This window comes from Jaculus jaculus, chromosome 15 (genome assembly GCF_020740685.1).
Source record: "Jaculus jaculus isolate mJacJac1 chromosome 15, mJacJac1.mat.Y.cur, whole genome shotgun sequence".
Taxonomy (NCBI): domain Eukaryota; kingdom Metazoa; phylum Chordata; class Mammalia; order Rodentia; family Dipodidae; genus Jaculus; species Jaculus jaculus.
In genome coordinates, this window is record NC_059116.1 from 10,353,445 (window position 1) to 10,366,078 (window position 12,634).

The 12,634-nt window shown below is 38.2% G+C and overlaps 1 protein-coding gene across 3 annotated transcripts in view; it reads left to right on the plus strand.

Moving 5' to 3' along the window:
• Positions 1–12,634, plus strand: part of Cdh7 (cadherin 7) — a 142,767-nt gene that overhangs the window by 78,793 nt on the left and 51,340 nt on the right. For all 3 annotated transcript variants that reach the window (XM_045135331.1, XM_004654809.2, XM_045135332.1), the window contains exons 5-6: positions 1,679–1,846; positions 6,812–6,999. In XM_045135331.1, coding sequence (XP_044991266.1) covers positions 1,679–1,846; positions 6,812–6,999 — 356 coding nt within the window. The remainder of the gene's footprint in view (positions 1–1,678; positions 1,847–6,811; positions 7,000–12,634) is intronic.

Here is a 12,634-nt window from a genome sequence, read left to right on the forward strand (position 1 = left end):
TTAGAGGTATGGCCTCTCAATAGCCAAATTGATCTTGGACTCACTATGGGTAGCCCAGAGTTTGCCTCCAACTCATGGTAATCCTCCTGTCTCAGCCTTTGGAGGGCTGGCAATATAAGCATGTGCCACTATATTTGCCTTAAACTAAACATTGATTTAAAACTTTTACAAAGCTGTCATAGATTATAAAGACCCACTTAAGTCAGAATAGTCTTTACTGGTACATACTATAGTATAGTTCCAATTTGCTATGTATGTAGTGCTATATAATAGCAACAAAATAAAATCTAGATTTGTGGTTAATTTTCCAAATGCTCACTGTATATACCTATTGTATGTCTAGTAACTAGAAACCTAATGTTGCTGAGTATTGGCCTATTAAACTAGCTGTGACTTGAGAGTGTAAGATGTGACGCATTGCTGATATTTATGTGAGTATTTGTACCTGCATTTGTGTCTGAGAGTGCTATACCTTTCAAATAACAATAGGACTGCTGAAAGCTTAAAGGGAGTAATGTTATTTAACATTGAGACCCTTGAAAGTAAGTTGTTGTATTCTATATTTGGGAGTGTGTGAAAGAGAAAGCAAAGATAAGAGCATTATTGTTTTCTAAGATGTATATGTTTCATTATTGTAAACAAAGGGCCTGCTTTATTTATTCATAAATTGTCACTTACTTCAATATGGATTCATAAACTATTACACGTTTTTATTCCCAAGTGGGTACTCTCTCCTTCTTGGAATTGCGGAACCCTAAACAACACTGAGCAGTGAAAGACTCTTCAATTTCTGTTTGTTTCGTTTGCCTTTTTATTTTATTTTTTTAAATCTTTTGAGAAAGTTCTCATGTAGCCCACAATGGCCTAGAGCTTGTTATACACGCGAGTATAACCTTGACCACCTGATCCTCATGCTTCTGCTTCTTAAGTGCAGGGGCTTCAGGCATGGGTCACCGAGCAGAGCTATTTTACTGTTGTATGGCAAGGCCTCCCTCAGCAGCTCAGTCTGGCCGGGTACTCTCTCACTGTGCAGTTTTCTTGGTCAAGATGGGTTCTGTCATTAGGAGATAAACTCAAATCAGTCAGAATTGAAGGATTTGGGGGGAGGTTTCTAGACATCGAGAAACAGCCATGAGAGGGAGAAAGGTAATATATATTAGGAGTGTTTATGTCTTCTCTGGGAAAAGGTGTGGATTTTCCCCGATTTTGAGTGCCTCCTCTTTCCCTCTTTTGTGGTTCTTGCCATTTTCAAGAGTCCTGGAAGTAGAGAGTGTACCTTTCACAAGAAGATTGTAATGCACTTAAAACTTTGCTACGTCTCTCTCTGCCATATTACATAAAACCAGTTAGCCCACAGGAAAGGAACTTCCTGCTTATAGCCATCCTGGGCACAGAGATAGGCAAGGTAAGGCTGGGTCACCTAGGCAGTACGCAGGTTAACCAAACCATAAGGTAATTGCCAATATGGAGGAGATCATTTTCTCTGTTTTTTTTTTTTTTAACTTTATATAAAATTGAGGTACATCTTTGGTCTTTCATATACATTAAAATAATTACAAGTAAACCAAAACCACAGAAGGCCACACTTGAAGAACGACGTAGCATTTTTGTTAGTGTGCATTGTCAGCATACTCGCAGTGATTCACGGTGCGTTTTACTGGGATTTGACATCTTACAGGAGTCATCAAGACTGCCCTTCCAAACATGGATAGAGAGGCTAAAGACCAGTATTTGCTTGTCATCCAGGCCAAGGATATGGTTGGTCAAAATGGCGGGCTGTCAGGAACCACGTCAGTCACGGTGACCCTAACGGATGTGAATGATAACCCACCTCGCTTTCCTCGAAGTAAGCTGTTCTCTTTGTATAACTTCCTTGCTAACTGACAAAAATGTCTTAATGTTATATCTTTTCAATTATTTCTTAATCAAATAATTCTTGTTTGCTCTTTTTTGAGTGTTTGCATGTTTATGTGTGTATTATGGTGTGTGTGGGGGGGTGAATGTCCATGTATGTGTCCTGGTACTGCCACATGTGCTTGCCTGACCGTCATTCCATGTCTCTTTCACCTCCAGCCACTGCAAATGAACTCCAGACACATACTCCCCTTGTGCATCTGGCCTACATGGGCCCTGGGGAGTCAAAACGAGGTTCTTTGGATTTGCAGGCAAATGCCTTAACTACTAAGCTATCTCTCCAGCCCTTATTTATTTATGTATGTATGTATGTATGTATTTATTTATTTATTTATTTATTTATTTATTTATTTTTGAGTGAGAGAAAGGAGAGAGAGAGAGAGAGAGAGAGAGAGAGAGAGAGAGAGAGAGAGAGAGAGAGAGAGAGAGAATGGGGGCACCAGGTCTCCAGCTGCTGCAAACGAACTCCAGACGTGTGTACCACCTTGTGCCTATGGCTTACATGGGTCCTGGGGAATCGAACCTAGGTCTTTTTGCTTTACAGGCAAGCTCAATAACCACTAATCCATCTCCCCAGCCTTTGCCTGTTCTTTATTTGAGCCGTAGTTTCCCCCTGTGGTACTAATGCTGTCTGTTCTGGTGGTTCTCAGCTCTCTGCTGTTCTGTGGGACTGGGTTATAGACAGACGTGGCTGCACCCTGTGGTTCATATGAGCTCCAGGGATTGAACTAGAGTGGTCTCCCAGGCCACCTCAGGCTCTCAAACTTGCATAGGACATGATCATAACCACTAATTAATCTCTGTAGGTGTTAAGTGAATAGTTTTTACCCCATTATTCAAAACATAGTTTATCAAGGGCATGATTTCATCTCAGGACTATGGAATTACAAGTCTAGTAAGTATGAATTCAGCCATCACATTTTCATGTTATTTCCCTGAAGCACAATATGAGTTTTCTGTAATTCATGCTTTGAATAATAGCGAAATGTTAATTATATTGTTATATTAGCATTTTTATCTATGTTGTTCTTAATCTAGTCTATAAATTTGAACTTGTTACTAATTAATTCTACATGTGAAAATCGCTGCTTTATTTTTGAATACTATGAAAGTAACACTTTTTGTTTTGTTTTGTTTTTCAAGGTAGGGTCTCACTCTAGCTCAGGTGGACCTGGAATTCACTATGTAGTCTCAGGGTGGCCTCAAATTCAGAGTACTCCTTCTATTTCTGACTCTGGAGTAATGGGATTAAGCAAGTGAGCCACCCCACCTGGCAAAAGTAACATTTTTAAAAAAATTTTGTTCATTTTTGTTTCTTATAATTGCCAAGGTGTCTTAATTGTACACTTTAGTGGGAATCATCATAGTATTCTCATGCCTGCTGATTTCAGGTTTTATCTGGTTCCTGAGCACTCAACATTCCTGTTACAAGCGTCCCACGTCTCCCTTGCTCAGACACCCAGTGTCTCAAAAGAACACAACCTAAAACACTAGAAATCCATACATCCTCAACGGAGCTTCTTGGACCAAAGTACCTTTTGACTTATCCTCTGAAATGGAACCAAATAACTAAAAACATGTTCTTTAGATACAAGTATCTTGCTTATGGAAAGCATTTCACATACTCTCTTTGATATTGTGTGTGTGTATATATGTATGTATGTATGCATGCATATAAGTATGTATGTATGTACATACATATGTAGGATTTCTTTAGAATGTTTCAAAGCTTTAAATGCTACAGTGTCGGTGTGTATCTATCGAATGGGAACAGGGGCCAATAAATAAGGTCAAATAGAAACCATTCTGTGCTATTTGAAAGCCCTTATTTTTTCTTGGTTTCAAATTTTATTTATGAGAGAGAGAGAGAATAGATGGAGGAAGAGGAGGAAGGAAGGAAGGAAGGAAGGAAGGAAGGAAGGAAGGAAGGAAGGAAGGAAGGAAGGAAGGAAGGAAGGAAGGGAGGGAGGGAAAATAAAGGAAGAAACTGAAAGAAAGAAAAAAGAAATAAAGAAAGGAAAGTAGGGTAGAAAGAAAAAGGAAGAAAGAAAGAAGAAAGGAAAGAAAGAGAGATTGAGAGAGAGAATGAGCATGTCAGGGCCTCCTGCTGCTGAAAAATGAACTCTAGATGCAAGTGCCCTTTGCACAGCTGGCTTGCTGTGGGTATTGAGGAATCAAACCTGATCCATCAGGCTATGTAAGCAAGCACCTTTAACCATGGAGCCATCTCTCTAGGCCCAGACCTAGCCCCCCTTTTTCCTTTCAAATAATGCTTTTTTAGGTATTTCATTTTATTTTATATGTTTTAATATTTGTATTATTGTGTCATGAATACTATGATACCTTCAGACAAAGTTTTTTTTTTTAAATCCTGAATTTACCACTAAAATGTAAAATATTTTAACTATGATGCTCACGGTTTATCATAGAAAGAAGCAAGTTTTTTTTTTTAATAATAATTTAGTTCTCTTTGTCTCATAAACAAAATTATCTGCACTTTTCTTGAAAACTGGAATAAGAATTGATACTGTTCATCTTAGTAGCTGCGGTGGCCCTGGTTAGCTGTGGAGAGCACAGGTTTTCTAGCTTATTAGAAGCTTCCCTCGATATTAAAGTAAGGAAGCCCAAGGATATGTCATCGACGTTTTCATTTTCACTCAGATTTTCTCTATGACTTAATTACTATTTTAACCTTGAAGTTCTCCACTTTTACTAAGGGCACTTCCAAGTGAGTGAAAGAAGTTATCTGGAAATGCTGCCGCTTTTAGAAAGCATAGCGATAGGACCGGGGAGATGGCTAAGTGCTAAAAAGCACGAAAACCAGCGTAAAGACCTTCACGATGAGCTCACCTCCCAGTGTGCCAACAGCAATGCCAGGGAGTCAGGAGAACCCCGAAACTATCAGGCCACCTGGTCGTTTATAAAACGACAGGAGAGAGCTAGTCTCAAATAAAGTAGAAGGCCAGGACTGGCTCCTGAGCTTGTCCTCTGACCTCCATATGCATGGACACACACACACACACACACACACACACACACACACACACACACACACACACATACACACAGACAAACATACACACACACACAAACACACACACACACATACACACACAAACATACACACACACACAAACACACACACACAGTAACCATACATAATCTTATCTTTTTTGTTGTTGTTGTTGTTTGTTTGTTTTGAGGTAGGGTCTCACTATAGCCCATGCTGACCTGGAATTCACTATGTAGTCTCATGGTGGCCTTGAACTCACAGCGATCCTCCTACCTCTGCCTCCCAAGTGCTGGGATTAAAGGCGTGCGCCACCACACCTGGCACCATACGTGATCTTTAAAACAATGTAACCTAGTCTCAGTCTAAAATGACAAAATCGTCCCTTTTTCCCTTTCTGTATTCCTCTCAGAGAATCTGTTCTGTCTTCATGACATTGTGCAAGTGTATCACCAAAGTCACAGCCAGCGGTGGATGGAATGAAATCAGGTCCAAGAAATAGTAAAAGTAAACAGAAAGAGAAAAATGGTCCAGGACCATATTATTTAAACACATGTCCTGTTTATTTTTTTCATATCTGCCTCTCAAACTACTTTTTTTAGTTGAAGGGTGGTGAAAATTCATTAATATGCAGTTTTTAAATAACATTTTTGATATATTTTCTTTATTCTTGTTTAAATAAGTGTTGATTCTCATGGAATTTAGTATTCCCAAACCAATTTGACAGAAAACACACAAAGATAATTCTTACTCATTTTATTTTATTTTACTTGTGAGAGAGAGATAGAAAGAGGGAGGGAGAGAGAGAGAGAGAGAGAGAGAGAGAGAGAGAGAGAGAGGGAGGGAGGGAGGAGAGGGAAGAAGAATGGGCACACCACAGCCTTTTAGCTGCTATTAACTAATTCCAGACATGTGCGCCCCCTTGTGCACATGTGTGACATCGTACACTGCATCACTTTTCATCTGGCTACATGTGACCTGGAGATTCAAACATGTGTTCTTAGGCTTTGCTGACAGCTATTTTAACCACTAAACCATCTCTCTAGCCCAATAATTCTTGTTCTTGATAAATTTGTGAGGTAAAAGATTTGCACTGGTATCTACATTCCACATCCAGATCTGTGAAAATTTCTTTGTGAAATATTCTCAGTAAATTGCAAGTCACTTGTCAGAAATATTAGAAATGTATTTGAATAATTATATTTGGGAATTTTATTATGCTAATTGTAAAATAAAATTGCATATACTTAGCATTTATTAATTACACATTAATTACCTTAAGTTTACATTTATTATTAAAGTAAGTGCATTGCTCCCACTGGACATAGAGAAATGGTGGGTGAACCTTGTCACTTCCCAGACCTTCTGTTTCTTTTGTTACACTTATGACTTTTCAATCATAATCCTGAAGTTATGTTTATTTAAAATATGTTAATATATTTATTTGAGATGTAGAGACAGAGACTGGCAGATAGAGATAGAGAGAGAGAGAGAGAGAGAGAGAGAGAGGGGGGGGAGGGAGATTGAGAGAGAGAGAATGTGAATGTGAGTATGGGTGTAGCAGGGTGTGTTGTTGCTATAAAAGAACTCCAGATAGATGTACTGCCTTGTATGTCTGGCTTTAGGTGAATTCTGGGGAATCAAACCTGGGACACGAAGCTTCGTAAACAACCGTCTTTAATTGCTGAGCCATCTATCCATCCCCCACCAGGAAGCATCTTGATGCTTCGTGAGACTTCTCATTTGGCTCATATTGTTTTATACTTTTCTTTAATTGGAAAAAAAAAACAAACAAACAATTACTTATTTTGTAAAAATGCAAAGGATTAATTTGGGGGAACTGTCTTGGTGCATGATTTTGTTCGTTCTCTGTTTTGAATCTCACAGGGTCTTATCAGTATAACGTTCCAGAATCTTTGCCTGTTGCCTCAGTTGTGGCCAGAATTAAAGCTGCAGATGCTGACATAGGTGTGAATGCAGAAATGGAGTACAAGATACTGGATGGTGATGGGCTGGGGATTTTCAAGATATCTGTTGACAAAGACACACAGGAAGGAATAATTACTATACAAAAGGTAATGCTTTCATTCTACCTTATTTCTTCAAGGGCAGTGCCACAGAGTACTATCATTATGCCTGCTCTGATAGAATAATGAAAAGATAAACTGAAAGAATATATGGAGCCATTGCTATTTTCAATTCTTCCATGGTGAGCTATGGGTTCATATGCAGAGGCACCACCATTTTTAGGAAATTTGAAGGGCATTTGTAATAATAGCCATCAATTATGTTCTCTGACTAAATGTGGCTCCTTTATCTACATGACTGTACCAAACAGTATAGATATACTGTTAAGCATGCAGTATCATAGACCTACTGAAGAGATAAGCATTTATCTTCCTGACTAGTCCAATAATGCCCCCTACATTCCAACCAAAGCCTTTTAATGCAAACTAAAGATGATTGTACTCTGCATACATAGAAATTATATTGAAATATTAGAAGAAAATAAAACACTGAAGGATTATTTTTTCACAAATATGTCTTTTTCTGAAGTTATAACATTGTTGGCTTGAAGATGTTTCACTCTGTTTGGAATGTACTGACAGACCCCCAGCTTCCACAACCCAAGAGTAGCAATGGGATCAGATAGCTGAAGCTGATGGTGGAGACTCTACTTTGCTGTAACCTGCCTACCAGATGGTCAGCCAATGTATTTGAAAAGTGCCTTGATTGGTGACTTTCTTTTGTTCTCCAACTATAATCCCCTGATGAAATTGTTAACACAATGGAACATGGAATTTGGGGTAACCAAAAACCTGTGTTCCTGGGCCATGGTCACTGGTGGTTGGCTGCAGAGTAAACCATCCTTAATCCCAGTGCCATGATTTCGAGGCCACCCTGAGTCTATATAGTGAATCTCAGGTCAGCCTGGGCCAAAGTGAGAACCTACCTCAAAGGAAAACAAACAAACAGACAAACAAACAACAACAAAAAACAAGAGCACAGAAAGTTTTGAGTCCTCTAATAATTCCTTAAATGAAAATGATGCAGAGAGGATTACAAACAGCAGCGCAATTGCAGATGTTCTCTATTTGGTGTGATATACTTGAATTTACTCCCATCCCTGATTAAATATGGGCAATGTTAACTCTTTACTCCAGCTTCAATATATGTACATGAAATTTGACTCATAATCCATTAAGAAAAATATCAAATTCGTATAAAATAATCTGGTAGTATAATACAAAATGCTCAAAACATTAAGAAATAAACACTCCGACTTCTCCACACCGGAATGCTTACCAGTCTGACAATCCAGGTGTATAGCTCTGTAATTACCACTCACCAATAATTAACACATCAATAAAGAAAGTCATATATTGTGTTGTTTGTTTTGTTAGACATATGTTTGATTTCCGGCCAATGGGTAAAACATTTCTGCAGTTATTGCCAGTGGACAGCTGCTGTTTTAGCTCAGCTGGTAACAAACTTAGTACAAAAGTTTTAATAAGTATGATAGGCCAACTGTTGGTAAAATGTTTTGTTTTGTTGTCTAAAATAAAAGGATTGGAATAAAGCACCCTTATACTCAAACATTTCAAAGATTCTTATGAAACCAATCTGCTCATATTCAATAATTCTATAAATATTTAAATTATCATTTTAAAATATATTTTATTTATTTATTTGAGAGAAAGAAAGAGAGGAAGAGACAGAATGGATATACCAGGGACTCCAGTCACTGCAAACAGACTTCAGATGTATGTGGCACCTTATGCATCTGGCTTATGTGGTTCCTGGGTAATCAAACCTAGGTATTTGGACTTTGTAGGTAGATGCCTTAATTGCTAAGCCATCTATCCATCCCTGAAATTCTTTTTATTGAACACCTATATTTCATTTAAATGACTCAGTGTAGATGCTGTGGATCACAGAAATTATATTGGGCAAGAAATATTGTATTTCTTGATGGAAAAAATTAATTTTCATTTTCATTTTTTAAATATTTCCAGACATTTTTGAATGTTAAACATTAAACATTGAATCAAAAATCAGACAAAAGTAATTTTATCTAAAATAAAAAAAAATCAGGGACTGGAGAAGTGGCTCAGCAGGTAAGGGCTGTAAAACCTAACAACCCAGTTTGATTTCCTAGTACCCACTAGATATATAAAGTGGCACATGCATCTAGAGTTTGTTTGTGGTGGCTAGAGACACTGGCATGCCCCCCCCCATCTCTCTCTCTCTTCTTCCTTTCCCTATTTTCTCTCTGTCTCTGCTTGCACATTAATGCATAGCAAATGAAATCATCAAGTCAATGAAAAGTTTTCCAGTTACAGGTGGTGATTAATGTATGTAAGCCTTTGAGTTATTTAGTTGCTTCACAGTACTTGATTTTTCTCATCAACCTCTTGAAGGTATCATTAATAGAGTAAGAATTTTGAAAATTATAAAATGCCTCAAGATGGAAGGAATGTTTAAGTAATTTATAATGTTGATGTTATGAAGATCTTTGATACATCACAAAAGTGATTGAGTGATGTTGCATTATTGTAACAAACATTTGAGAAATAGTTATATGAAAGATATAAAAATATCCAATATTTTCTAAGCTCTATGTATCAACTTTATGAATATTTCATGTATGCAAATAAAAGATAATTGCCAAAACATTAATATTATTTCTGGAAAGTTACTGTTTATTTTAGTAACATAAATGACTTAGTTTTTGTTACAATTAAAAGGTTGTCAGTTGTGTACAACTTTAGTCCCAGCACTCAGGTGGCAGAGGTAGGAGCATCACCATGACTTCGAGGCTACCCTGAAACTACGTAGTGAATTCCAGGCAGGTCAGCCTGAGCTATAGTGAGACCCTTCTTCAAAACATGAAACAAAAACAAACAAACAAAAATGTTGTTAGATGTTTAAAATTAAAAATAGTCAAGCCTAAATAAGATAGGCATTATTAAGCACTTTATATAACTTTGGCTATTTTGGGAAGACAGTCTTGAATAAATACAGAAATAAATCATGAAGATTTTTACCAAGTGGATTAATTGCAGTGTGTTGTTGGGGCTTTCTTTGATATTAAAAGTATTTTCCTGTGTTATAAATTAATACTCAAAAACATTGCAGTTCTTTCAACTCTTTAGATTCATCTATGTGAATCATGTGAATGGTTTGTGATTAGCATTATTTTTTTCTGATATAATGTCAATTTTTTAAACAGTTAAGACCATATATTGCACAGTAGTGTCATAAGAAGCAATGAATATTTAGTATTTGTGAGGACAAAGGTCATATCTTAAAGACTGACTGACCACAAAACAAAACAAAAAGAAAAAGTAAGTAACTATAAAGTAACTCACAAGTTTAATGCCATAGCAGATGTACCCAGGAAATTTTAGTATGCAATGAAATAATCTTTGTACAATTTGACTTAATAGAAAGTGGAGAACCAAATTCAACTCATGGCTGTCAAGGATCACACAGTCACATGAGAATTATAGATGTGGCTGATGTGATTTTCTTCACAGATGTGAACTTAGTGAAATACTGATTATTAGAAAAACAACTTACACCAAGAAGGTAGCAATACTGAGTTCCATTTTTTGTTTGTTTCAAGGTAGGGTCTCCTAGCCCAGGTTGACCTGGAATTCACTGCCTGCCTCTGTTTCCCGAGGATGGGGATAAAAGGCTCTCCTGTGCCCAGCTGAGTTGCTTTTAAACATAGTTCTTTAAACTCGCGTTGACACGACTAATGGGAAGATTGATCTGATTTTTCTTTTATCTTAATCTGGAAAATATATCCAACAAAGCAGACAAAACTTATAAATTTAAGCCAGGCATGGTGGCACAAGCCTTTAATCCCAGCACTTGGGAGGCAGAGGTAGGTGGATCCCCATGAGTTAGAGGGCACCCTGAGATTCGATAGTAAATTCCAGGTCAGCCTGGACTACAGTGAGACCCTACCTTGAAAAACAAAACAAAACAAAATAAAACAAACAAACAAACAAACAACAAAAGAACCTTGTATGTTCTAAAAGTTAAATAGTATGTAGCAAAAGATATTATGAGCCTAAATAGAACTGTTCTGCCCAATTTTGATGACTGAATCTTATGCTCATAGGATGCATGTATTTTAGCACAGAAGGTCTGCATCTTTCATAGTTTTTTATTATTATTATTACTATTATTTGTGGATACATCATGTGTTGTTAACCTCTTGCCTTGTCCCTGCCTCCATTCTGGTGGGGACCCTCCCAGTGGGGTTGTGGGTCTTCCCTATGGGGTTGTGGATTATGCATTGTGGGAGCAGCAGTCAGATATTTATAGGTGGAGGGAATGATTCTGGGCATGCTGTTTTAACCTGTGGTTATTGTAATCTTTTATCCCTCTTTTTCACAAAATTTCCTGAGCCATAGTGGGTGAGTTTTCAGTCTACTTCAATGATAAGCCCTTAGGAGCCTCTGGATCTCTGCTTTGGTAGATGTTGAGTGTCCTCAGGGTCTGTCCTCCCAGGTGCTGATTATCAGGTTCACTACGGAAGCAGCTCTCTTGCTCGCTCGTCTCCCCAATTCCTCTGTGGTTTCAGCTGTGGCTTGGCTGAAATGTAAGGGACACTTTATCTTTGGTCTCACTACCTTCTGAAAAAGAAGAACAGATTATCCAACAGCCAGTGAAGTCAGCACACTTTAAATGGGATAAGCATTATTAATTTAGGGAGAATTTGATGTATGTAACCCCTCTTTTAGCCAAAGACTAGTAAGAGCTTGACAATGGAGAACATAATCTTTGTCTCCACAGGATTCTGATCTTGTTCCCAATTCCAGATACGGAGTCCTTTCCACTGAGCAGATCTCTTAGCCAATCAGAAAGCTACTGTTTACCCACCAAGGCTGTGAGCCACTATTGCACTGGCTTGTGTATCCTGTCAGGGTGCTTGCTTGTGAATAGCTTAGACCTCTGGTTGCTCAGACCTTTGTTGGCCACTTTCCCACAGCCGCACATGTGGCACATCCACAAGTAGACCAGCAGACTGGGGACTGGCTCTCTTCCTGATCCCAGTCAGGTCTCTCCATGCTCTGTGTCAGCAGCATGTGGTTTCCTAGGCAATAGGGTCTTATCTTATGCCTCAGGCAAGTAATCAAGTACTTGACAGAAACCAGTCTTGATTTGGGGGACGGGTAGGTCTCTGACCAACAACTCAATGTGTGCAGCAACCAATTTGTGGGAGTTTTAGTACATACACACACACACACACACACACACACACACACACACACACACACACAGAGAGAGACTAAGCTTAGGTTTTATCCCACCCTCTCCAGGGCCCTTCTTTTCAGGTGTTCCCCTCTTACTCCTGTTGAGGGTTTTATTCAAGGATAAAGTTTCCTATGTTACCAGTTCATTTTGGATTTAGTTTTGTGTTTGTTTGTCCCTCCTCCCCCCGCCCCCCCCAAACCCTTCCACCCCTTTTATCTGGGCCTTGAGCTCTTATCAGGTATGTCAGCAACTCCAGAATGTCCATGTTAAGAACTGCAGATAAGTTTATTAAACATTGTGCCTTATTTTATTAAATTGTTTTATTGGAATCCAATTCTGTATTTTGAAAAGTAACATTTTATTTCTAAGCAAGCATTTACTTTTTAAAAAAGTCTAAAATCGGGCTGGAGAGATGGCTTAGCAGTTAAGCGCTTGCCT